At 40.1% G+C, this 27,619-nt stretch overlaps 2 protein-coding genes across 9 annotated transcripts in view; one reads left to right on the top strand and one right to left on the bottom strand.

The window, feature by feature from the left end:
- Nucleotides 1-13,564, top strand: part of rimbp2b (RIMS binding protein 2b) — a 95,211-nt gene extending 81,647 nt beyond the window's left edge. For 2 of the 8 annotated variants that reach the window (XM_077521422.1, XM_077521423.1), the window contains 7 exons: nucleotides 3,936-4,044; nucleotides 5,625-5,806; nucleotides 5,993-6,161; nucleotides 6,724-6,827; nucleotides 8,516-8,587; nucleotides 9,309-9,449; nucleotides 10,277-13,564. In XM_077521422.1, the coding sequence (XP_077377548.1) occupies nucleotides 3,936-4,044; nucleotides 5,625-5,806; nucleotides 5,993-6,161; nucleotides 6,724-6,827; nucleotides 8,516-8,587; nucleotides 9,309-9,449; nucleotides 10,277-10,303 (804 nt within the window). In that variant the 3' untranslated portion in view covers nucleotides 10,304-13,564. Of the gene's footprint in view, nucleotides 1-756; nucleotides 1,504-3,935; nucleotides 4,045-4,480; nucleotides 4,607-5,568; nucleotides 5,807-5,992; nucleotides 6,162-6,258; nucleotides 6,322-6,723; nucleotides 6,828-8,019; nucleotides 8,047-8,515; nucleotides 8,588-9,308; nucleotides 9,633-10,276 lie in introns of those variants that run through there. The other 6 variants (XM_077521417.1, XM_077521418.1, XM_077521416.1 and 3 more) reach the window with 6 other exon arrangements.
- Nucleotides 13,565-13,630: 66 nt separating this feature from the next.
- piwil1 (piwi-like RNA-mediated gene silencing 1) lies at nucleotides 13,631-25,916 on the bottom strand. Its single transcript, XM_077522543.1, has 21 exons — nucleotides 25,784-25,916; nucleotides 25,262-25,359; nucleotides 24,034-24,130; nucleotides 22,765-22,893; nucleotides 21,630-21,844; nucleotides 21,398-21,519; nucleotides 20,177-20,257; nucleotides 19,670-19,867; nucleotides 19,447-19,555; nucleotides 18,560-18,683; nucleotides 17,867-17,984; nucleotides 17,528-17,642; nucleotides 17,266-17,453; nucleotides 17,100-17,172; nucleotides 16,772-16,972; nucleotides 15,584-15,687; nucleotides 15,439-15,509; nucleotides 15,204-15,357; nucleotides 15,006-15,131; nucleotides 14,777-14,924; nucleotides 13,631-14,261 (listed from the first exon to the last, which is right to left on the bottom strand). Exons 2-21 carry the CDS (start codon nucleotides 25,328-25,330, stop codon nucleotides 14,145-14,147), a joined length of 2,559 nt encoding a protein of 852 aa, XP_077378669.1. The 5' UTR covers nucleotides 25,331-25,359; nucleotides 25,784-25,916; the 3' UTR covers nucleotides 13,631-14,144.
- Nucleotides 25,917-27,619: the final 1,703 nt, after the last annotated feature.

Consider the following 27,619-nt stretch of genomic DNA (forward strand, 5'->3'; position numbering starts at 1 on the left):
AGCTCCGCTTGCATTGGAGAGGACGAGGCTAACAGGACGGTGACATTTCCTATGACGAAGGACATAGGAAGGACGCGAAGACGAAAACATACCTGCCAGCGATTTAACAGTTAAAGTCATTTTGAATTTGTTTCTTGGAGGAATCGCTATGACAACTGTACGATTGACATGCAGATTTCCCAAACAATTGGCTTGCTGACTGGATGGGAAAAAAAGTGCGACAAAATAATGGGGCTGACGAAACGCAACCCTCAAAACCAAGACTGTCTGACTAGTCCCGTTTAAACGGGATGTCTGGTCACCCTATACTATGTTAAGTAGCACATCTATGCCCTCAACTTCTCATTGGTTTATGACTGATTATTACAATTGATTTCTCTCTTCTCTTACCCCTCTTACGAGTAAACCCCTTTTATCCTTTTTATTTCACACTCCTCGTGAGCAAATGTCCCTTTTTTTTTTGTGTCCACATTTTGTTTGTCAGCTTTCACTCCATTTTTTCACAGATTCCTGTTCAGAGCATGCCATTTCCTCTTCACGGAATGAGACTGCATGAGTTGCTTTACTGCCACAAATAACTAATTATGTCTTTATTTTGTCTTTCCCCCCCATTTACTCTATTCACATGTTGTGTTGTTTCCTGCCTGTGTTAAAACCTTCAAACACGTGTCAACTCCCCTTCCGAAACACTAAACCGAACCTTTTGAACTGACTCGCTGAACTGTGAAAAACGTGTGGAACTTTTGCTTCGCGGAGGCGTACTATAAGCGTCAGGACCTCGCCGAGGAAAGGGACTGCTGGGACCTGCAGCGAGAGGTGGTGAAGCAGAAGTCGCTCCGGAGCAAGCGTCTCCACAGCATCCCGGAGGTGGAGGAAGAGACGGACGGCGTGGACAACATGGGCCAGCGCCTGCGCTTCGAGGAAGACGGGCGGCCGGGAACGCCGCGCGCCGGGCGCGGGACCTACGGCCGTGACGGTCGCGAGCGCGACCGCGTCGCCTCCGGCAGGAGCCTCCGCCATTTGCAGCGCCAGCGCTCTTCGCCTCGCTTCGCCGACATCCGCTACTACTGCCACGCGGACGAGCGCCTCCTGGGCCGAGCCAACCGCCAGAACACCAAGAGCCCCGACAGCGGTTTGGACTGCGGGAGTGAGGAAGAAGGGTCTCTGGGCAGGGGTCATCGAGGTTGCTACACCCACGGCGGTCCCATGCGCATCATCCACTGTGAAGGTCCGGTAGAAAGGCGAGCGCTTGCCATGGGCCGTAAGAGAACTTTGACGCGCCAGTGCAGCGTCGAGGAGGAGTTTGCTGACATTCCGGCGACCTCCGCAAAGTCAGTCCACACCGGTGACTTTAAAAACCGGGAACACTTTGGGCCGCGGAACTACTCCCGGGAGGGGACCCTGAGTGAGGCCAGGCTGAACGAGTTGGACAGAGTCTATTACGGCCCTCACAGGGAGGCTCGGGCCCAGTCTTTGTCCAGGCTCCGCTGGGACCAGTCGCTGGTGTGTGACTCGAACTTTCTGCTGTACTTCACAATCAGCAAGCTGCAGCCATTTTTGCTTTCTCAATGTTGTCTGTGTTTTGTCATGATTATCCCCGTTCTAATCATTTGATGGCTTCATTTTCATCATGGTTGGTCTGATTTTATGTTCTTTTGTGAAAGTTACTTTGCTTTTTCTCTGACTGACAGGTGTTCTTCTTCTTCTTCTTTTTTCTTTTTTTTTTTTAAATATACAGCCAAACTTTTATTTCCCTAAAGGCCATTTTAACCAGTTTTGAGTTGTCATGTCTTTTTGGATAATGGTTCTATTTAAAGGACAGCAGTTGCTAAATTGCTTCACTGTGCAAAGTGTGGTGAGTTTACACCATAATGCTACGTTCAGACCAAACCAAAAATATGGCTGGTCTCGCATGTGTTTTTTTCACGGTGTTTTCCAATGGGATTTATTTCGCTCTGTGCCGCAACGGAGTAAGAGGAGAGGGATTTCCGCTTCGGTGGGTAGCGTTAACTTTATTGTAGCATTGCTAGCTTGCTTCACACTTCAACAATTAACTCATTTACTCCCAATAACATGTAAATACCTTTTTTTTTAATGTAAGTGTCCCAAAGACGTATTTATACGTTTTTTTGTTTTTATGCTAGAGCATACAGAAGGCTTTGATGCAGCCTCTCAACTGCAAAGAACGGTTGCAGAAATGGTAGTTATTACACAAACGGCCAACAGGTGGCAGCAGAGCAAAGGAGATCAACCAGGGCCATGTCGAAAAAAAAGCTCAATTACTTACAATTTTAAATAGATTTGTGAAAACTGATGAAACTTAGCTCTCTTCTCATGCTAATTGCTGCAAAACGGAAACAGATAGAAACATATTTTTTTTTTCCTGATGGAAGAAGAGACTTTAATATTTCTTTTGGTAGGGTCCATGCTTTTATAGCAATAGAACACAATATTCTGTGGGCCTTGCAAAATCAGTCAAAATCCAGTAAAACAGCCGGGAGCGAACGGGATTGCGAAATGTGAAAATGGCGGCGAGTGAATGAGTTAAACAAACAAAACACACCAGATAAGCCGACCTCCACACTTCTTCCTCCAAGCAATCTCCTTTTTTTTGGCCCAGTCCCGGTACACGTAGATTGTCGTGTCGTATAGCTCCGGGTGCCTGCAAAACCGCGACAATCAAGCTAACCTCCATTGCTATGCTACACGTTCTGCACACAAGCGCTTCCTTGTGTTTTGTCTGCTCGCCGGAAACATCCCAAACACACCGTTGGGCACCTCAACCGCAAAGTCCATCGACTACGATGCAACTGCGCCGCCGGAAACGCCTCCCCCACTGTTGGTCTGAACGTAGCAATAAGTCTTGCACCGGAATCATGTGCTCTTTTTTTTTTTTTTTTTTGCAGAATGTCATCACACACACACCCGATAGATGTCTCAATTGCTTGCCGTCCTGCAGTTAATACATCCGTCCGCCTTAAGGGGAAGTCAACCCAAGGAATGTCTTCACAAATTACAATAATATGTTGTATGTGCCCTGACTAGTCTAAATGCAGCCGTCTAATTAATATTGCATTTGTGGATTAAGCAGCAAAATCCATCCATTTTAATCACTCTTTTGGGGCGGCCATTTTGTCTCTTGCCGTCAACTTAAAATGACATCACAGTTGAGCGTAACTCGGGTAACAACCAATCACGGCTCAGCTTGTGAATGTCACATGACCAAACTCAGAAAACAAGTGAGTCGTGATTGGTCGTTACCTCAGTCATACCTGTGATATTTACAGTTGACAACAAATGACAAAAATGGCCACCCACTAAAATGGATTAAAAATGGGTAGATTTTGCCGCCGCTTTCATCATATTCCACATACACAATAGTAATCAGAATACTGTGTTTAGACTAGTGGGACTGCATAAAACAATGTAATTACAATCCTTGGGTTGACTTTCCCTTAATCCACCTTAGTTTAAAAAAAGAAAAAGAAAAAAAAAAGAACTTCATTACCTTTTTGTTATACTGTTGTACTTGATTGATTGTCATGGTTACCATGCTGAAGATAAAGCAAAACGTGAGTTATTTTTTTTGCAACAACTTCGTGAATCATTTCCTTCTTGTCCTGGAGCTGACATGCACAGAACAAAACAAAGCAAACAAATGGTCTTTAGTTGAACATGTGGCCCTACTAACCCCAATCCATGGTGTCATGTTGGGGCTTGATTTGATTTACTTGTTTGTTTATACTTTGTTTTGTTTTTTCTATAATTTAGCCTTCCTAAGGACAAATGGACTCGATCATTTGCTCTTTTGGCTTTTAAGTTGTTTTGACAAACTTGTGGGATTTTTTTTATTTAATTGTTTCAAATGATACATTTTTTTCCCCTAATTGTGGTTGTCTTATTGTTGTAACTGTTTGTCTTTTCTTATTCTAAAGCTGATTGGAAACTCGCCATCTCATGGAAACGCCAACCGTCTGGACCATACAGGGCGGAGGCCGGTTCACATCGGCGCCCCCCCTCAGCGACGGCCCATCCCATCCATTGGTTAGTGAGGTCACCGAAAATGAGGAAACGCCCCATCCCGACCTTTAGAGGGCCACTGATGTCTGTTGCGATGTCAATACCGTGTGTCTCCCTTCCCCACGTGAGCCGAGCTGTAACATCACTTCCATAGCGCATTAACATCTCGTGGCCCCTTTTATGTTGGCAAGTAGATATACATGGTCATGAGCTGGACTGGCCAAACGTTAGATAAAAGTTACACCGCTAAGCTGTGTTTATAGTCGGGCAACAGTGCAAAGCATTGCTGTTTTACATGACTCCAAAAATGAGTCCCTATTGCCTCGTGTTTTCCACTTCCCCCGGCCCTCCCCTCGGACAACTTCTTCATCCAGCATGATTGAGTGGGGCCGTGTGATTGAGCAGATTGTGTATGTGTGAAAATCTCTGACCATATTGCTGTGATTGGTGTCTTCTGTAGAGATCACCATGGACAGTAACACTGAGGGGAGTGAGGGGAACCCCTCACCTGTCAAGGAGGATGTTTACTATGGCAGTGTAGCTCGACGAAGGATATGGTCATCTATGTCCTCAGAGGATCAATATGGTATGTGGCCGCAGCTTTCTCACCAAGAGTTCACCTTGACAATGCCGGAAAAAAGGCAGAGAATGGGAAAATCAGTTAGTTCATTTACTCACGCACCAATTAGCATTACAATATAGCTCGGTTTCATCATTATTCACAAATCTGTTAAAAACTGTGGAGGAAAACGGCTTGTTGCAACATGGCCCTGGTTGATCCCTTATACTCTGCTGCCACCTGCTGGCCGTTTTTGTAATAGCTACCATTGCTTCAACCGTTAGCTGCAGTTCAGAGGCTTCATCAAAGCCTTCTGTATGCTCTAGCATAAAAAAAATAAAATAATAATTAAAAAAACGTATAACTACGCCTTTGGGACACTGGTAATATTTAAAGTAGAACATATTTATACGTCTTTGGGAGCTAATGATTTAAGGAGCACAGTACTTTTCTTCCATGGCCACAATTCAAACAAACAATGTTCCAGTTGCCTTGACGCAACCTTTGCCGATTAGGCTATTTATTGTGTTTTCTGTTTGGAATGGGTGTCTGCTGCCCTTTTGCTTCCAGTTGTTTTCATACATGGCACACAAGCATGATATTTCCAATAGTGGATGTAGGAATGCTTTCGTCGTTATGTCCAAACCAAGGAAGGCATGCTTTGTCCTTTGTGAGATAAGGCAGTGAAACAGCAATGAGCAACCGCGCTTTTGCTTCTTGTTTTGTCCTCATATTGCACATCGTTCGGTTTTCCCTTCAGCCAAAAGCTGCTTAACATGTTTTTTTTTCTGACTGTATGCTGTGATGTCCCGCGTACAGCCGAGCACATATGTGTGAGGAAAGAGTCCATTTTGTTACTTCTCAAATTCGGATTGAATCGAATAAAATCGTTCTCATGGCATTTGGCTCTTTGATGCACACATGCATGTCGCGTCCTCCCCCGCCGGCTCTAACAAACAGACATCTTCTGCTCTCATTGCCCCCTGCAGCCAAGTGTGGCTGTTTAAGGCCGGTAGTAGCAGCAGAGGCCTCCTCTGTGTTTCAGACAGCTATGGCGGACGCAGGCACGGGCGCGGACGCCGTTCCATGGATTACTTTGACGAGTCGGAAGCGGACGAGCTGACGCGTGTTTTCGTGGCCCTATTTGACTACGACCCGCTGTCCATGTCTCCCAACCCCGATGCTGCTGACGAGGAGCTTCCGTTTAAGGAGGGCCAGGTCATCAAGGTGAGAGCCACAAAATTCCGCAATATCAGTTAAGCACAGAAGTATATGCTAAAAGGTTTCTGCCAAATTCTAATTCCACTTGTTTCTGTTGAAGTCCTAAAAGTTTTGTTTCCTTCCAGAAGGAAGGATTCTGTCATCGTTCACTTCAGTTATCGTACACCGTCCTCTAATCGTTTCCCTTTTTAGGTGTTTGGGAATAAAGACACAGACGGCTTCTACAGGGCAGAAATCCGAGATCGAGTGGGTTTGATTCCTTGCAACATGGTCTCTGAAATCCAAACGGAGGATGGAAACATGATGGGCCAGCTACTCAAACAGGGCTTTCTCCCACTCAACACTCCTGTGGACAAGTTAGGTGAGCAAGCAGTATGATGTTGTCTCTTGCTTGATTCTCAGCTGCTTTTATTTCCCCTCAACTTTTCCCATTTTGGATGTTCTTCTTTCCTGTGAAGTAAGCTGTGATCGTTTCAAAGACGGGCGCGCAATAAATCGCAGGTCCAGAAAGTCCAAGCGAGGTCTGTGTCCTGTCCTCTGCTTCCTACTTGTTCTTCTTTATTTGGAATATTTTCTGCCTTTTAACACATTCATTGCCAGACCAGCAAAAAAAAAAAAAAAAAATGCATCATTTGACGTCTTTTTCAGTCAATGGCAGTGAATGAGTTAAAGCTGCCTGGAGCTCAGCTGAAGTTGTTGGACATTAGTTTATACAAATCTGTGTTGAAACATCTGTATGCATGATCACTTTAGATGCATACTTCAGCCCACTTTTTTTGTAGTATTTGCTACACATCCTAATCGTTAAAATGATTGCATTACTGTATTGAGATCCTTTCACGTGGTCAAATGTACAACCCAAACCCACTAAAAATGTATAATGGTATTTCGAATGTTCTTTTTTTGGAACGACCGTTTCACAGAGAGGAACAGACGGAGTGGGCGTCAGCATCCGATGTCAACCCGCAGAATGGTCGCACTGTATGACTACGACCCAAGAGAGAGTTCCCCAAACATTGACATCGAGGTACTGTCATCATATACAGTAGCAACGTGACAAGTGGCCACCAGCATTGCGCAATTGACACCATTTGAAATGTTGCAATCATTTTTGACCCGTTGATTTGGAATTCCGGCTTGGTTATTGGTGGATATTTTTAAGTGAAACTTCCATCCAATCAGAGAAGAGGTCCCCTGAGTATTCTAATTTGAAAGTGTTTTTTGACTGGACTTTAACAAGGCGATACGGCACCAAATCTTTTCCCCCCCAAAAAAGTCATTGCTTTCGACCAAGGTCGTTATAGTTGACAAAAACTAACAAAATAATAACAAAATTGAAAAAAAAAAAATTGTGAAGTAAAATAAAAGGCAAACATGCTTTTAAAGAAATAACAACTAACTGAAATCACATCTTATATTTATAAAAATAACCAAAACTATTGCAATGCCATTCATTTTCACCTTGTCAATTAATATCACATATGTATGAGCTGTATGAGGGCTCATTTTGAATGTATTTATTTCTTTATTGCTGCATGTGTTGCCTAAACCGAAGAAGGAAGGACAAACACTCGTTTGAGAATTTTAGTTTACTTTTATCGCAAAAGTGTATTTTTCGTTATCTGCACTCGAAAAACACGACATATATTAAAAAAACTAAAACCAATACTAAAACTAGTTACAACTAAACTAAACCTATTTTTGAAAACATGACAAGCTTACTGTAAAAAATAAAACTAGCTAAATTAAAAACAAAAACAAAAACAAAGGTCAACATGATTCACACGAAATAAAAACCTTCAGTTTCTCTGAATTATCTTCTTTCTTTCTTTTTTTGGAATGTGGTACTCAGGTTGAAGTGGCTATTCAAACCACTCAGCATTTTGACAGACTGGCATTTTTTTTTTTTTTTTTTTTTTTAAGTGGATCTTGTCACATTGCTTTACACAGTTAAAGTTGTCCACATTGTCTTGACCACACATTATCATCATCTGTCTATAACTCAACATAGTTTAGCTTCTCATGGCATAATAGGCTTACTGTTTAAGACATTTGTAATGAAAAAAAAAAAAAAAAATGACCCTGTAATCTCACAAGTTAGACTGCCTTTAGAAAAGTTAGGGTCAAACTTTTCGCAAACTGTTTTTTTTTTTTTTTCTCCATCCCTTGGTTTGTACTTACTCTGACCTTTCTATTGGCCCTCCCACCCACCGACACAGTATGAGGGCAACAGACTAGATGACGAGGTGAGTGAGGGCGAGGAGGACGTGTCGCTGTCTGCTCTGTGTGTCTTTTCCTTCCTTAAGTGTCGGAGTCTGAAGGAGATGGTGGCGTTCGCGGCTCTGAGTTCAAGTCGCTCGCTAATTCTATTCATAGAATCCTGCCTGAGCTAGCGTCTCCCCCTCCTCACTGTGGTCTTTGTGTCGACCTGTCTGCCACATGCTGTACATTTTCTGTAATATGACCGGGATGTGCCCGGTTTGCTGCCACCCTCTCTTCAATATTCCCAACGTGTGTTTTCAGTTACTCCAGTCCAATTGACACCGGTGTCCATTAATGTGATGATGCTTCACATTAATTTGGAGGACACGTTTCACACACTTCCTAGTCCCCCCCCCCCAAATAGATGTGATTTATTTTTTATTTTTTTTTTACAAAGTTTGTAATGACATAAACGTAATAGGTTTCGTGTGCTGATTTTTTCCTTTCCAACAGGCTGAATTGACTTTCTGTGCTGGGGATGTCATCACAGTTTTTGGGGAAATAGATGAAGATGGATTTTATTATGTAAGTGGCTGTTTTTAAATTTCCATTTCAAACATTTAAAGAAAAATTGTAACAGCTAGAAATGATTAGTTTCACATAAAAACACATTTGGTCTCACCAGGAGAAATTTAATCCAGTATGAATTGTCTTCTTCACTTCTTTTTCTTTTATTTCATATATTTGATTAACACACACACAAAAACAACAACACTATCATTGTATAAATGTTTGGATAAGTGTTTTTCAGTTGTACCTTATGCCAAGCCTCCTCTATAGCTCACTAGCACCCTCTACTGGGGGAAATGCACACCTTGCAATTCCTTACTTGATTTATTGAGCCATTTTCAGCAATAAAAAGGTAATATTTTGTCCACAATTAATTTCGTGACTTCATTGTTTTACATGTACAAATAATATCTTTCAAAACACATTTTTCCATTCACTTGCTGTCGACTGAAGCTGCCATCACCTGCGCTGAGGAAATAGGTAACAATCAAGGCTCACCTGTTTTCTGGGTTTGGTCAGCAAACTGAGCCCTGATTGGTCGTTACCTGAGCACAGGTTATGTCATGGCGTGTGGCAAAATTAATTAATTTTGAAGGCAGTTACATGTAAAATCAACAAAAACACACACACAAAAAAAAAAATATTTGTCGTGGTTGGGGGGGAGTATAATGTGCATCTTTGTCATTCTTCCAGTCCAAAATGTTTGCAAATAAGTGTCCACTTAAACAATCCTTAGGGTGAGCTCAACGGACACAACGGACTTGTTCCTTCCAACTTTCTCGAAGAAGTGCCTGATGACGTCGAGGTTTTTCTCACGGACTCGCCATCACGATCACGATACCCCCAGGACACTCCCACGCGGATAAAGACCAAAAGGGTACATGCTCCTTCTCAGTACTAGGCCTCTTGTCGTTTTGTTTACTCTTACTCCGGCTCCCGTTTTCTTCTCCCCTCTTTTGTTGTGTGTGCGGGCGTGTGTCATTGATCAATAGTGCAAAAGGACATTTTGGCTGATGATGTAAATAAATAGATGTACCATCAATAAAAACTTTTAAGACGACTACTTGGCAGAACTATTTTTATGTCGAAAGCTCTGTAACTATATATACATATTATATATATATATATATATATATATATATATATATATATATATATATATATATATATATAAATATATATATAAATACATACATATTATATATATATATATATATATATATATATATATATATATATATATATATATATAATTTATGAAGCATTTTCAATTAATATAAACTTTGGTAATTGTTGTGTCTCAGAAACAGCAGTTAAACACCATTTTGTTTCTTTCTGATAAGATTACTTTTGCTGTACTAAAAAATGACCCCATATTGTGTAGGCCAGCATGATTTAAAAGTTGACAAGCATGAATTTTTCAACATTTTCTGAAAAGAAAAAAACTCCTTTGTACATGCTTCTGAATGCCTTTTTTTTTTAATGGTGTTATTTCTTTCTTATAATGTAGTCCTGTTACAATTAGACTTTTTTTTTTTTTTTAATGTGATGTTTTTATGTAACAAATATGCAATTATTTCAAAACTAGGTGCAGTCATATTTTTCTGTATTGCCTTTTTTTTTTTTTTTTTTTTTTTAAATCGTGCCAACTATTGAAATTCCATCACCATGTTATTTCTTTTCCTCACCTGCTTGGCAAAACAGAAGAAGAGTGTTCATTTCACACCTTAAAGGCTGTGTTTCCGTCACGTAAGTGAGCAACTGAGGATACCAAGATTACGCTCCCCCTCGTCTAATGCAGATGACATGGGTCCCCCCCCCCCTTAGTCTCTGGTATGCAACATGTCCACTTATTTGCCATTCCTTTTCCCAATGCTGCATTACTAGGGGCCAGGCTCGGCAGGGTGCGGCTTGTTAGCCCCAAAATCTCAACATGCCGTTTTGACCGTGCGTTGCTAGGCGACAGTAACCCCAGCCAATGCATTAGACAAAGACGTGTGGTATCTTCAGTTGTTTCTCCTCCGAGTGTTGTACATGACGATGTCTGTCTCCTCAAATGAGTCTCCTGCTGTAACTCCTTTCTAAGCTAAAAGGCAATTTTGCACTGTCCCCATCCCTCAGATGTCGCAACCTTGCAGATAAAACGGCACGTGGCAATTACAATATGTCCAGAATAGGGCTTAGGAAGCAGATACGTCTATGCAAATACATTCACGAAAATCAAATGCAATTTGAATTGCAAAGATTTTCTTTTAAAAAAAATACAACAGTGGACTTTATGGAAGTTATGGATTAGAAATTGTGGCCAGATGTTGTAGAAACTGCTCAACTTGACCACACAATGTGTCCACGATGTTTCTTCTCATAAGAAAAACCCTCAAACATTTTAAATTCTGGAGAAAGAAAGTCCGACAGAATGGGCTAAAGTTTCAAGACACCTTCCCATCACACCTGCAGCAAGTTAAAAACAAAATGGACGTGCTCTTCTCTTTATGCCGATGAACTTTCACTCGTCTTAAGAGTTTCACAAAGTTGAAAACTTCTCACCAAAAGTACAGGATACTCAGCTTTCAGGTGAAATTTCATAAACCTGAAAATGCACTATTATAACCTTTACAGTTTTATTTAATGTGACCTCTTATACTTTTGAATGCAAAACTATATCGTGTTTCAGTACTTCTTGCTGGGGTGGCCAGACCGCTGCTTCGTTAGTCCAGACAGCAAACCAATTGTTTGGGCTATATGTATATGTCAATCACACAGTTATAGTGATCCATATGATCAAAAACGATTTAAAATAAATGTAACTGTCAAATTCATTCCTGTGGACATTTCTGAGATTCACAATTAATCAATATGGTGGTCATGCAAGCTCTCCGCTCATTAAAAGGCATTAGACTGTAATTTTGATTTGTGAGGATTTTCTTTTTCAAAATGTGATGGAATATCATTTGAATACTGGAATAGTTTTTCTGATTTTCAGCTTCATAAACATAGTTTATGCCTTCAACGATCGATAGCTGTGTCAAGTAGCAAAAGACAGCAAGTAGCCTGTCGCGTAATCACGTTTGGAAATTGACTCTAGGTGCGTTTAATGACCACTCCCACAGTAGGTCATCTCACATATCCATAGAAATTGTCTTGGCAAGCACGATGAGCATTTAAAAGGTTTGAGGTTTCATTAGGTGTGTTTTAGGTTTATCCTGAAATTTGACCTAAAAGCTGAATTTCCCATACTTTTTGCAGAGCGTCATCCAAAACGAAGCTTCAAGTGATGCAGAGGTGTCTCGATACTTTTGTCCAAACATTGCAACTCAACCAGACCATAATGTATCTCGGTACTGTACCCTGTCTGTCTTCCTGAAGTGCAACTTGAAGAAGCCTTTTAGCTTATGATGACAGAAATGAGTCGTGACTAGTCATTTCTCTGTACTGTACACCCAGTTTGTATCTCTACTAGTCTCTATAGCTCCATGTACTGTATTTAACAAGTGAATGTGTGACGTCCCTCTTGTCTCCAAACGCAAATGTATTTGTGTAAGGAGCTGCCGTGATTTGGGAAATGTCTCGATAGTGGAAGTTAATTGACGCTTCCGCTGTGTTGTTGTTCAATGCGGGCAGCTTCTTACAGAAACAAGAAAGCAGTGTTTTTACTCTGCAGGGCCTCTTGAGTGCTTCTCGAGCTAGACTTGAGCTCACCGATGGCGTGACCGACAGCTGGCTTTTTAACACCCTACGGGTCTCCCGTTAGGTTCCGTGGGACAAATGGGCTCGGCCCAGAGGAGCAGACTTTCCCAGAGTGCAGCCGCACATCCAGCAGGGCCCCAATGGACACGCACACCTCCGAAAAGACAAAAAGGACTGCACTCCAAAGGGTAGAAACTGTTGCCTGGCGCTGTTAATTAGACAACCTGACCTATTTTTGAGACTGGACAGGTGGCATTTGGTCCGTGACTTTAATAAATCCTTGTCAAGTTACTTGTGGAAAGTGGGTGTATGGCTCTCGTTTAGCGGCACCGGTCAGTATGCTTGCCGTGCATTCGTAAGCAGTTCCCAAGTACCGTGTCAACAACTCTAGATGTCCCTGTCAACATAAGCACATCGTCCAAGCAACAGGGTCTCTAGCCACTTCCGTCTCATAGGTCAAACATACATCTACTTGCCTTATAATCTTTATTTTTTGTCAAACAGCGCTACCATGTTCATGCAGACGTCTCATTTGTGTTTAGAAAATCTTGTGGCATTCCAAGTCCAGGCTACGGTAAATATCCTTTTAGAATCAGATTTTATATTTAAACATCCAAGAGTCCTTTGCTGATGAATTTAAAATGCCAAAAAAGTATATACATTAAAAATGATCACTTCCAATATTTGATGACTCTTCGGAGAATGGCTTGGCAGCGGAGTCCAACTGAAAAAAAAAAGGCTACTACCTCTTCCCAGCCCCACTACCCGCTTCATTGGAAACGTTTGAGCCTGACACGCAGATGCAGGACGCGAGTACTGTACATTACTGTATAGCCACACTCCTTATACTGTGTAGTGAATGTATGATCAGTTGAAAGCCAATGTATTTTAGCTGTCCCCCACAACAGTGCAATGAGCATCATTGAACCGTTATTCCATCCTCATGTATCAAAAGGGACACCAACACCGACAAATACTTTAACTGCCAAAAGAAAGATCAAATGTAAGCAAAGCAATCACTTATTGAGAATTTTGTCAACCTGTTACATGATACTTAGACCAATAGTTTGCTTAGTCCACATCGCTTCCAAACATTTGTGTGACTGTTGCTCTCTTTTGTAAATTGTTTATAAATGTTTATACTTGATTTTCAAACTGCCTTTTTGTATATTCACTTTATAATTAAGCAGTGCAAGCGTGTCTCATGGTGTGAAGACCTTTTAGTTTGCAATGTGAGCTCGCTTTATGATATGAATAATCAGCCTATATTGATGGATTCAAACTGCTGTGTGGGTGCATGTGCAATCTTTTCTAAATAAATTTGATATTTTGTAACATTAACATGTTTGATTGACTAAGAAGAAATGACACTTTTATTCCCGCCAACTTTTAATGTGTTCAGTCAATATTAACAAAACTTCAAGATGGCAGACATTGCGGCATATTATAAACTCCTCCACCCGAGGTCCTTCAAAAAGAAAAATACCTTACGCAAAGCAAGGCAATTCACATTTTACCAAACAAAAAGAATTATCAACTGAGCAAGCATCCTTCCTCTCAACAAGAGATCATCCACCTCTAAGATGAAAAAGGTATGTTTGGGTGAATTAGGTATGCTACTACAATATCAAACAGGGTATAAAAGCCTAAGACAAAATATCCTAGTCTTTTGTTGTTGTTTTTTACACTGCCAACATATTCCTTCTTGAAAATGGGCCATGTTAGTAAAAAAAAATACAATAAAAATATCTGGAAAAAATACAAGGCGAACAGATCCTCTGTTTACAACGGTTCAGACGGAGGCCTCAAGGCTACAAAGGGCATGCAATTAACTAACTTGCACAACGTATGAACAAACAACCAAACAGGCATCCATCCTTCCTCTCTACAAATAAAAGAGGAGGTCATCCAGCTCTATGTTGGGCTCCCTGTGGAGGCTTTGACCAACAAGGAAGGCCAACTTGTGCGCATATTGGCAAGGCGCAGGGACTGCAATGATCCCCTAAAAACAAAAGTAAAGAGTTTATGAGGAAAACTCACAAAAAGCTAAGTGTGGTATGCTTTTTTTTATGATGGAAACTACTGCAGCATGGTCTTCAAGTGATTCGCATGTCTGCCTCATAGTTGCGATTTGGATTTCAATTTGTTAAACATCCATAAGACAGAAAATAGCAGACAAAAAGATTTAATAATTAATCGACAACTAATTAATCATAGACTAATCTTTTAGATACTTTTTAATTGAAAATTGTCCAAATGCTCAGAAATTCAGCTTCTCAATAGAAGCTTAAAATTTAAAAAACTGTCCAATTCATCGATGACTCGACAAAATATCTTCTCCTTGTAATGAATTCAATTCAATATAGATTGAAAACAATTTGCAAATCATCGTGAGGATGAGCGGGTTTAGGAAATGGATGGATGTATTTTGTTTTTAACCCACAACGTCCCCACTTCATTGTAATTGTTTGTATTTGTTGTTGAGGGGTCTCAAATGTAAAGAATAAGGTGACTTGCCTGCCAGTTGTAGTACATGTGGCAGAGCTTGTAGGTGAGCCGCTGCATATGGTCAGGCTTCAGTCCACTGGTGTCATACACAACATTGTAGTGAGTAGGGGAGACACTTCCAATGTTGACTGCCTGGCTCACAATGTAGAAGTCATACCTGACAAATTAAGGTCAAAATCATTCTAGTTCTCCCAAACAAAACACATATTATGAATGTGGAAAAAAGATTTAAGTGTACCACTCAGGACGGGTGACCTCAGTGTCGACAACTGTCCCTGGTGGTGGGTTGAGGATTTTCCCACTGCTGTGCTCAAAGAACCTGCAGGTGATGCGCTTTTTCACCACCACCACGCTCAGCTTGGGCCTGGCCAAAATGAATTCAAAGAAGTTCACCAAATGTCATGTTCACTCAAAGGTCACCTGAAGGAACACACACATGTAGTCTTGGCCCATAGATTTGATGGAGTCGATGATCTGGGCCACCTCATAGTTGACCACAGTGTGCAACTGTCCGTCCCCCACTCCATCACGGTACACAATGATGCGGGATGGAAAGCATTTGTTGAATTTGTAGTAGTTTTTGAGCGCACCTGCAAAGACATTTTTAACTAAGAGGAGCACTAACATTGTATGATTTTACATAAGGTACAGTATTTGGATTTTGAACTTGCCAGCAAAGGCCATCTTCAGTCCATCCATAATTTCCTGACCTCTGCTTTGCAGTTTGACCTTTGAGTACCATCTTGACAAAAATAAAAAACAGACATTGTAGCAGAGTCACAACCAGTGACAAGAGTCTTGGGTCTATTCCCAAACCTGCTCATGTTCTGATTGAGGCTGGCCACCAAAGCACCAATGGACCTTTTCCCAGAAGCAGTATCATGGTAGCAATCCACACCCACAATCATCAGCTGCTTCAGCTACAAACAACAACAACAACAACAAAATGTTAGTTGAACAACATTGGTTTTGTGGTTCTTTGTGTTAATTAGGGCTGCCACAAACAATTATTTTGCTAGACTAATCAACAGTAGTCAGCAGTTGCGATTAGTCGACTAATCGGAACATAGTCTCTTAAATGTACAAATTAATAATGAAGACAATTAAGATTATCGTACATTGAACTTCCATTGGATTTTTTCAGCTTGTACCATAGTAAAGGATGGAGCAAATTAAATTGATGGTGATACTGTGGCTTCAGAATATTTTTGCTGCAAATCTTTAGCGTATTTTACGTGAACCAAAAACTATGCAGTGTAGCACTAATACTATGAAACTATAAATACAAAAATACTTAAACATTTCACTCTGGGGGACTAAGCCTTTTTTGTAGGCCTAGAAGGGAGTAAAATTGAGGAAAAAATACCATGCTGAACCAAACTCAAATGAACATTTGTATTATTTTTGTTTGTTTTTTTGGTTTTATTTAATAACCTTTATCCAAAATGTTTTGTTTTGCTTCAGTAGTATGTGTAATTTAAGTAGTAAATGGTGTTGTGAAAATACGGTATATACCTGAAATGGGGAGAAAAAAAAAGAAGAAAAAAAAAGGAAAAACCCTTTAAGAGCAAGGAGTATTTTTCTTTTCTTTTCTTTTCTTTCAAGCATGGTACTGCTAGGATTTGAGTCTGTGTGTCCTTTATCTTGGGCTGCAACTACCAATTATTTTATACTCTATTAAATAATCTGTCAATTTTTGTTTTGGTTTTTGATCAATCAGTGAAATCAGGGTAGCAAAAGCACCCCGTGTCTCAGAAGGGGCTGGCCCGCAGTGTATCAGCTGTTGACGATGCACAAATACAGGGAATTAACGCTTAAGAGGGCCTAACACTTCACTTTCAGATGAACCAAACTGGACAATGTTGAAATAATTTACCTCCATGCTTAGAAAGTAGGGGGGAAAACAAGACTAATTTAGCATGTTTAGACAAGCCGATTCTCTGGTACAGTGGATCGGCGTACAAATTTCTTGCATATCTTGTCGTAGCCATGCCTGTGACTTACAGGTATTTCCACACTCCATAGCTCTCCACCAATCTTGCAGGTCATCTGCAGCACGATCTTTGTGGCAATAGTCATGAGGGCTTGAGTTCGGCTGATGGTACGGGCCACAACACACTGGCTGGGAGTGGGGCAATCCACACAGAGGTACTTCTTAACGCTGTCGTATTTGTCCTTCCTGTTGCTGGTGAGGACCACCACCACCTACAAGGAAGCGCAAGACATTTACATTTGCTTTATTTGTCACTTCAATACATTTACAAATATTTAAACAAAACACTTGTATATAATTCAGTCATGTACAATCACAACAGAACTTTTTGCCACTAACCATCTGTGTCTCAGCTCTGACATTGTGCTGCAGGGTTCTCAGCAGAGACTCCTGATGATCTTCATACTCAATCCTATTAGAGGGCGGGGATACAACAATTTAACGACAAAGGCTGCATGCATGCATGCAACTACATGGGTAATTCCAAACATTTAATGGCCCTCACATGATAGCTCTTTCTAAGGAGATCCGAAGTGGGGCTGAAACTTTGTACAGAGTCTCCAGGAGGCTTTGGGCCTCCCTGCTATTTCGTCGAGTGTAAAGCAGCAGCCAGTTTTTGAGAGGAGGAGAGGAAATCACAGGCAGCCCACGCATCTCTCTTGCCCAATCAGCTGTCCGGGGGTTGTAACCATACTAAAAGGACAAATGTTTCAATATCTATTTAAACTTAAAAGAACAAAAATACATGCCACTCTGAAGCATTTTACCGATCTCGCGTCCTGAAAAATCCTCTCTGGTGGAAGGACTCTGCCAGTCAGGTTCAGGAGCTGCTTGTCAAATTGGAGTCCCCACTTCTCCAACTCTCCCTGTGCTGCAGTCTCCCTGTGTCATGTGAAAGCCAGAATGATCACTTTTTCCGATTACTAATAGCAGACTGACTAGAGGAGTGGATTCAGTTTGTGTGCGTGTTTGTGTGAGTGAGTGAGTGAGTGAGTGAGTGGAGAGGGAAAAAAAAAAAAAAAAAAAAAGACCACACGGATGCATCAAGCATAAAGTTTGTAGCCACTAGATTAACAACCAAGTTGGACACGATAGTGTACACTTACCTGTTTATGGTAGCGGAAAATCTCAGAAGGCGTCCAACCCTCTGTTCTGGGAACAGTTTGGTGTGCATACTGAGGTCTTTCATGATGGTGTAGTCTGCTCGCATTTTATCAGTCAGACCTTGACAAACAAGTTTAAAGAGGGTTTAAAGTCAACATTAAACATTTCTTGACAATGTTATATGTTACCTCACTAGTGTAAACATGACATTCTGATTAATACATTATTGAAATGAGTTATAAAGCAAAATCAAGCCTTAGATGACAACAGTTGCTGAAGGCTCAGGCAACGACCAATCACAGCTCCTGTTTTCTGAAACTGAGATGTGATTAGTTGTTACTTGAGACCTGAGAAACTGATTTCTTTTTCACTCAACAGCAAGTGGCAAAATGGACGCCTTCGGTTATGGATAAAAACTGCTGGATTTTACTTCTCATATTCCACTAATGCAATATTAACCAAATTCTGTATTTAGACTAGTGGGGCTGCATAGAACATATTAAAGGGTGTGGGGGGGACTTCCCTTTAATTTCTGCTTCTGACAAGTACATTGCTAACAAAATTTTAAAAGTGTTAATTGACTTTTTTTTAATAGTTGCCACGTGAATTTCATTATTATAATATTTCAATTATCATAAGCATTCAGAGATGGATTTGGAATTAATCACCTGAATTTTGCATATTCTAATGAGTACCTGTAAGGTAGCACAATTCTGGGATGAGCAAAGCTGGTCCAGAAGGAGTTTGACCTGGGGCAACCCTCTTCACGTGGCTGACCAGAAGAACTTGATTGCTCTCAGTGATCTCCAGACCATATTGCTATAAACATTTCAAAATAGTTAAGAAACCAAATTAGATGCATATAATATGAGTGTGAATTTAATAGGCAGTGTTAGGATTATGTCATCGGAGCTAGTGGCTTTTTAAAATATCCGTTAGGGTTGCACAATACTGGAAAAAAAACTGACATTGTGATTTTTTTGGTGTCTGCGATATATTGCGATATATATTGCGATATTAGAAACTGAAGAATTTTCACCGGATGACTTGAATAGCTCTGTTGGCAAAGAATTTGGTTAACTCAACATGACACCATTGTATTCATATATCAAATATGCATTGCACTTTGTCTCCATTGTAATGAAAGGGGGAGGGGACGGTGACTGATTAGCAGGAGGGAGGGGGAGAGCTCGACAGACTGTGTGGAGCATGGAGTAGCTTGCCACTTTTATGAAGCAAAACAAAAGTTTGCTTGTTCAAAAATAAATTTGCGTCCCGCGCTGTGACTGTCGCGCATGCGCACATCGCAATCGCGATGTTCAAATGGTACATCGTGCAGGCCTAATATCCGTAGTATTCATGCTACAGCTGGAACGCAGCAGCGATTTTCGTACCAAAACAGCGACAATCCGTAACAGCTGGCCGTCTCCCTCTCTCACAGGAGCTCACAATATGTCAAAGTCCCCTATGCAATCATAATATTCACATTGCAGTGAAATGTTTGGGGACAGGAACATTCACTTTGGAGCATCCCTCATGATTAAATTTCCTCACATTCAGATAAATAGTTTGTATGACTGACATTTCTGTAGTAGTCCTTGAAGGAGATGTCCGTGTCCCCTCGCTTGAATGTGTTGCAGGGCGTTTGATTCCAAGCAATATCATCAATCCTATAGGTTTTGTTGTTGTATCTAACAATGACAGATCAGTTGAAAAAGAATAGTTAAGAGCAAAGAAACAATGTCAATTGAGGTAATGGCTGACTTCAGCTGATTGTGTGAGTAGTAAAATAATGTACTTCTTACTTCGTGAGAACAATGAGTCCAACAAGCTCCTTGGCACAAATATCACTGAAGGAATGTGATCCACACCTTTGTCTCAGGTTCTCCATAAAGTCAAGAACAGTCTCACTACGCAGCACCTTGTGGCTGACGTCTGTGCAGAGCATGATGGATGACTCAAACTGCAAGATGGCTGTGGTATAGCCTGGCCATATGGTCAGTCTTTGGGGGGATTGTAGGAGTGAAATAATTAAAGGTTATTCGTAAAAACACTGTGCTTATGTGCTTATCAAGTACTGAATCATATACATATAAAACATTAGGTAAGACATTTTAAGTAAAATTACTTTGTCAATTTTGCACAATTTTTCTATTCTGTTTAATCACCTTTATTTTTATAATCCAGGAAATTTTTTGTTTAGTTTTTTTACGAGAACCCATGAATCGACCCATCCGTTCATTTTCTAAACTGTTTATCCACACTACCTCTGTAAATTGTTATGATAGTTCGAAAAGCAAAGCAGTATGTACCTGTGCTGCGGGATGTTGAGTGGATCTTTGGCATTGTAATAATTGCGTCCAATCTGCTGCATGCCAAGGAGTTTCAAAATCCTTCAGAAGAAAAATACAAAACTATTAGAGCGTAAAAACCAGCTTCTGCAAGCCTGCAGGCTCCGTGAAAGGACGACCGTGTGGAAAGCGGCAATAGAGTTTCCCGAGGCGGGCGAAGCCAGAGAATAATTTAATTAATTATGCCTGTTATAATGATATTTTGTACATAAAGGTGGCATTTGATGATCATTAGGGATGCAACGGTTCTCGGTCTTGGACAAGACCATTCGGTCCACCCTGCGTGGGACAATACGCCCTTATGGACCGCGGGTTTTCGGTCCGCAACAAATTTTGTATTGACGCTAACACGCCACTGTGTGTGCTCGTGCAAGCTGACTCACCCCCTCACACACGCAGAAAAACAAGCGAGCTGCGGAGTTAACAGACTAAAGTTTGAAGAAGTGGTGTGGAATAATTTTGGCTTCCTTATCGAAAACGACGACGAGGGAGTGAAAACGGCTAACAGAAATTTTACTGTCTGTAAACGTTGCTTGTCACATGTCCCATACTGCCCCCTAAACACCAACCCTCGGTCCCCCAGCCGATAAAATGCACCAGAACACGCGTGAAGGCGACGGAGACCTGCGAGAACAATGAAACAAATTACGCTGACCGACGGCACGCTTCATCTAGCACGACTGACTCGAGGAACCCAGTGCCCCATCGCCTCCATCCAATGCTTGGTGTCATTGATGCAAAGCTCATAATCAGGGATCTTTGAACTGACCAAGTGGGCTCTTTGCACAGCTCGACAACTTCCTGAACTTAAAACCACACTCCTTTGTTTCCCATCTTTCAGCTTGTCCACTCATGAAAGACTGGAAATAAAGCAGTGGTATTGAGTTCAGGAAGTAATGGATTTGTGCAAAGAGCCCATTTTAATGTGAGGGGAGCCCAAAGGGGAGCAATAATACAGGACCAGTGCTGGTTCTGGCATTGCCACCACAATTTGGATCCTGGGCCACCGCCAGAAAAGGCTTAATGTAGAAACCTGAAATATGTTAAGATATTTTTTTAATGCAAAAAAAAAAAGAAAAAAGGAAAAAAAAGAAACATTGTCGAATTGACAGGATTTTATGCTCCGTGGAAAGATAACATGCATTAATTAACCATGTTGCAAGTATAAACTATGAAGCCGACCTTCTGAAAATAATGTTGTAAAACTGCAGGCAGACTGGTGATGTTGGCGGCAGTTCATTAGTCAGGGTGATAGTTATCTGCACGGCCTCTCCATTCCTTGTCTCACTACGCAGCTCAGTCACCTGAATAAAGAGCATACATTTGAGTGAGTGAATGTCAACTGTTCCATTTCCTATATCAAGGACAACATTAGCTGCTATATGTATGTTGCCAATGTGGTCAGTGCCTCTACCTTGTTCCGAAGTCTTTGAGGCAGAAACAGCATTGCTCCATCAAAGCAGTGAGCGGTGCCCAGGACTTTCTCATGCTGGAATAGGAGGGCTGTTCTAAGGCGACGGGACTCCATTGGTGGTTTGAAGTCCACGTGGTATTGATACAGAACCCATTGAGGGCGGGACAGGATACGGAAGAAGTTGGCTGACAACTGAATACCAGAGCCAGTTGTTCCTGAAACAGTCAATGCACTCAGTTACTTTATTAATCCCAAAGGAAAATTCCAGTAATATTACAGGTAAGAAAATAAACAGTGAAAACATGATATTTGGGCTGCAACAACAAATTGTTTTTTATTTCAAAAAAGATTTGATCTCTCTCTCTCTTTTTATTTTTTTATTTTTTTTTTTTTTTTAAAGTCCACTAAAGTTGAACCAGTGTTGAATTTAGTGGATAGAAATACTCATTGTTCCTTATCTTCTGCATGCATATGCAGATATTACACAAACACCAACAAAATTAGCCTATGCTAAACGATTAACAATCACGATTAGCATTAGCCCTGAATAAACTCGAATCACATAATAAAAAATCCAATTTGATCACAATATTAATGCACTTAAATAGCGCTTTAGCTTCATCATATGTATATCACCATGGCATCACTTCCGCCCTGTCCATCACAGTTCGCCTCTACCACGCACATGCGCACGTCGCACAGCCTTCAGGCACACGCACAAGTGAATCCTCATCCCTGCACAAGCGAACCACATCCGCGCAACATTATTGAAATTCATTCATTTCAAAAGTTACAGGGAGCCACAACAAAAGGATGATAGAGCCATACGTAGCTCTGGAGACAAGGGTTGTAGTCTAACAAGAGAAAACCTGCCACCCTTGAAAAAAATTAACTGCGTTCAAAATGGTTATAAGTAAGATGGTAATATATCGTTCAGTAATTATTAACCATATCGTCAAAGATATCACCACAAATTTCCTTGAAATATCGGGATAAAATTATTAAACTATATCACGCCACCCTAGTTCACACCTCAGTGTGATATGGGCTTAAATAGTCTTCAGTCAAAATATCAACGATGAAACAGTGTTTAAAAGGTTGAAAATGTTTAAAAGGATTTAAAATGGGGACATACCAGACTTGGAAGCTTTGACATGCTCCATTGTCTGCCTGGTGTTAATGCCAGCATCATGGAAATCTCTTCTGCGTCCACCTCTTTCTCCTATCTTGATCTGATGAAATCCAGCTGAGATCTCAAGAGTAGCTGCAATATAAGATAATACTAGCAGTACTAGCCATTGACAAGATAAAAGTACATACAAGTTCAGCTATCAGCATATTTTGAGGATTAACTACTTTTACTCATGCAGAGTTAGGACTAAAGGACTTTTTGTCATTCACTATGGTTGCTCGGGCTGCAACGATTTGAGAAAATGATGATTTGAGGAAACAGGTAACCTATTTTCTGGATTTGGTCAGAAAACTGAGCCATGATTGGTCGCTACCTATTCACAGGCAATGTCATCTTCAGGCAACAGCAAGTGGCAAAATGAGTTTTAAAGGTACTAATTTTTCATGAAAAAAATAATAGGTATTAGGGGTGTGAATTGCCTCGTACCTGATGATTCGATTCGTATCACGATTCATAGGTCACGATTCGATTCAATACCGATTAATCCCAATACGAATTTATAAGTCGATTGTTGCGATTTTTTTTTTTTTTTTACTCCAATTTAGAAAATACTATTCAGTAAACTTGTACATGTACACTGTTAAAATTTGTATGAAAATATATTATTTATTTATCTGAAACTTCAGTCATAACTGTGAGCCACTGTATTTAATAAACAGGTTGTAATCTGTTTCATGTTTGAACGGCTTTGAAATAAAATATTAAGGCTTAATGTTTCATTAATTAATATAACATGTTTCCGTGATTAAGGTGTGAACCCTAACCCTAAGTAAGATATTTTCTTGAGTATTTTTCCATCAAAAATGGACGTTTAAAAATCGATTCGGCCGCCTATTGAATCGATTCGAGAATTGCGTGATGTAATATCGCGATATATTGCCGAATCGATTTTTTTTAACACCCCTAATAGGTATCATATTAATTTTGGACAAAATATCGTCTTACTGTTGAAAATGGCTAATCTCGAACCTTGCACTATTCTTTAACACTCTTATTTTGTAAATATCACGTGAACTTAAAGGCTTATGCTGTTTTTCCCTTTTGTTTTCCATCCTAGGCTTTGCATTACCCTTATCTTTTCATCATATTTATTTTATCTTATGTTCACGTCTTGGGACTAAGTGGGCTCATCTGGGACCTCAGGGATTGTATGTAATGCCATGCCATATGGAAGTGTGTTATTTTATTTGAATAATCTTTATGAAAACGTACCTTCTTCAGGATGAGTTACTGAACCTTTCTTCTGCCTCCCTCGACCAACCAGCCCACCCTCGTCTTTTGCTTCAACTTCTGGTGCAGGTTCTCGTGCCTGAGTCGTGCATGAGTAGTGATTGTTAAAAGTTGAACAATTTGACATGAGAATTTAAGATTTCCTGACCCATGTGACCGTTTGGACTCAATCCAGCTGCAGAAGCAGCGTTGCACCACTATATCAACAGCAGTGTGACTGAAAGATCTGAAGCAACTACCTAAGAAGACACAGATCACGAAGCTGCTCGGTTGCACACGCCAATTTCCTGGTTGCAAGCGAGGCACAGGCGGCATGCAGCCATCCCCGCAATCACAAAAATACAGTACATACAATAAATCTAATAGCTAAGGATGGGCAATTATGTGAAAAATGATCATTCTGATCATTTGTATTGATTAGGGCTGCCACAAATGATTATTTTTCTAGTTGACTAATCACAAACAGTAGTCGCGATTAGTCGACTAATTGGACCATAAATAAATAGCCACATAATGCACTAATAAGCAGCTGCTCTTTTTAAACCCATCAGTTTACATTTTGAATGATTTAAAAAAATATGCACATGTAATTAATAACGAAGACAATTAAGATTTTAGTACCTAATACAACAAACTTTGGCAGAATATGCCTCAGGAGATGAATTGTAAGCTTAATGGGATCTTCAAAATTGTTTTGGCAATGAGGCCAATATCACCATTTTTGCCCATTTTTGCTTCCTCACATTTTAAAGGTCCCAACTCACAGATATCCTTACCTGATATTGGAATGTATTTTCCATTAATTGTTTAACAGTTCCTGAAAATTACAGTACAACATCTTTTTCCTAAGGTACTACTATGGACCTTTGAAAGTGCCAAAAAATTTAAATGTGTTTTTCTCAAAACGAGGGATTTCGACCTGCCAACATCAAAATTGCTCTATCACTGGCAATTTTTTAGGTACAGCTATGTATTTTATCATTTGAAATGGTATTAAGTGAAGAATTTGAATATATGAACATGTTGCCTAAGCCTGATTTTGTGAAAATGCATTATATATAGTGTAGAATCCCTAAACTTGAACAGTGCTTAAAAAAATGCTATTCCATTTAAAAAATAAATAAAATAAAAATAACGGGGGGGAAAAACAACAACAATGCCGTATCACTTCTCAGTGTCTATTTCAGTTCCACATTTGAACTTTGCTTACCCCAGGGGCCGCAGGATCCTGGCCACGTGCTCTGCCTCGAGATCTTGCACGTGTTGGTCGACTGGCCATTTTCCCTCAATCCTTTTTTTTTCTTCTTCCTTGTAAATATTAAAAGTTACCATTCAGTACAACCGTCCACTGCACACACTTAACTAAATGGCCAAATACTGTACGAGCATCCATCAACGTGCTAATTACTTGACCAAACATTTCGAGGCTTCGAGCCGTTGCCGTTAACACCTGCTCGTTATGATAATACTTAACATGCGTTCACTCTGCTAGCCTAAGCTAGTTTAAGTTAATACCATGACAAAAACGAGTGTACAAACGTAATAGTATGTAATTTAATTTCTTTCTAGCAAGTATCCGACAATCTTATTCGGCCACAAACATTTTTCATTTCCAATGAGTCTAATTGTTTTCAACGTAGATGCCTCGCTGTAACAAACTGAGGATAACAAAAAGGAGGAACTTATGTTCAAAGTTGTGAAGCATTACATACAATTTGATTCACATACTTACACAAAAAGAATGTATTTTATGGACGAATAGAACTTTCTCTGACCTTCTCCCTCGTCGCGTTAACATCTAGTGATGAGTTTGCCAAATTGGTTTTGTCACGCACAAAACCAATCCGCGTGCAATATACAATAAACCCCTTTTCAAAATATGAAACAAGACTTTGTTTGTAAATAAAAATGCAACTATTCTGAATGTATTCAATTGTGGTATAAGGGGTCGTCTCGGAAAAAGTTATTTTAAATTGTTAGCAGAACTACTTTTTCCAGCGCATTAATCTGTTGAAGAGTGGGTAGATGGGTGGCTGAGGGATGTAGGTTAATTGGTTGCCACTTGGTGGCAGCAAAGTCTGACCGCAAAACACAGACACTATATTCCATTTGTTGAACTCTATTACTGAAATGTATTGTTTGTTTGTTTGTTTGTTTGTTTGTTTGTTTGTTTGTTCGTTTGTCACAAATTTTGGAGGGGAAAAAATAAATGGTGAAGGACGTTGTTTGCAGTTATGTCAGTGCGAAAATCTGTCAAACGCATAATTCAGGAATAGGTCAAATACATATTTCAAAATATTATTTTTTTAAACTGTACAGCTGTATCTTGCTCCATCACTAGACTAGATTGTATCCAATCCTTACTTGTGTTTAAATTCATTCATAACTATTGTGCTTCATATAGTGTTTGCACCATCTGAAATACAACTTGGCATTTTGAGCAAGATGAACACAGGACTTTCATGTCTGAGAACTGAGTGTTTTATATGTATCTGAAGCATGACAGGCAGAAAACGGGGATCATATTTTCATCTCATACATTTGTTTTAATCAAGGGAAAATTAGAGAGCCACTTCCAAAATTATGAAGATGCAGTGTTAGCAAGTACCGTTGCAATCACAATTTTTACTAATTATCAGGACATGCACTGACACAAATAGTCCAGTGTTTGACAGGTAACAACTTTAATTGATAATAAACATAGCACAGGCCATTACTAGTTGAAAGCACAGAGAATGAGGAAAAGGAACTACAAGTTGAGCAATGTTAAAGGAATGTAACCTGCCAAGGACACTGATGACTTCATTTCAATCAATCAATCAATCAACTTTATTTATATAGCACCTTTCATACATTTAAAATGCAACTCAAAGTGCTGGACATCCATAATGCAATAAAATAAAAGAAAGAAAAAGCCCCCCCATCCCCATGATCGTACCCACAGACACACCCAAAACCCAACAAACACATGAAAACCACAACATGGCGGGGCACAGATGTACCCTGTAAGGAAAGGCACCCAGGAGGAGTTCATCCACAGTGAGATGGATGAAGACCAAGCATCCCTCTCACTGTGGAGGCTCCCCCATGAGAAAACACTGGAGCTAAAAATTTTATAACTACCAAATAAAAACATTTAAACACTAAAAGAAAACGGTTAAACACGATAGAAAAAATAAATAAATAAAAACAAAGCTACAAGACAATATAGATTAAAAGTTAAATAAATAAAAGGGGATAAAAAAGTAAAAATAATAATAAGTAAAATAAAATAAAATAAAATAAAAATAAAAAAGGTCAATCAAATGCCAATTCTAGTCAAAAGGTTAACAAAGTCTTCATTATTTGTACTTGCTTCTGCTTTCTTTTGACATTTTTGCATAATGTTACAAGACTGCCAGGGTGGGGGAAAAAAAAAAAAGGTCAACAAGGTGTGCTTGAGTGTCCACGAAGAAGTACAGGGGAAGCCACAACCTGAGAAATGAGAATGCATAGACTAATATACAGTTTTGACACGTTTGTTTCATGTCATGGTACCCTGACTTACGAGCATGGAGGGTAGTAACGA

The sequence above is a fragment of the Festucalex cinctus genome, chromosome 5, assembly GCF_051991245.1.
Source record: "Festucalex cinctus isolate MCC-2025b chromosome 5, RoL_Fcin_1.0, whole genome shotgun sequence".
NCBI lineage: Eukaryota > Metazoa > Chordata > Actinopteri > Syngnathiformes > Syngnathidae > Festucalex > Festucalex cinctus.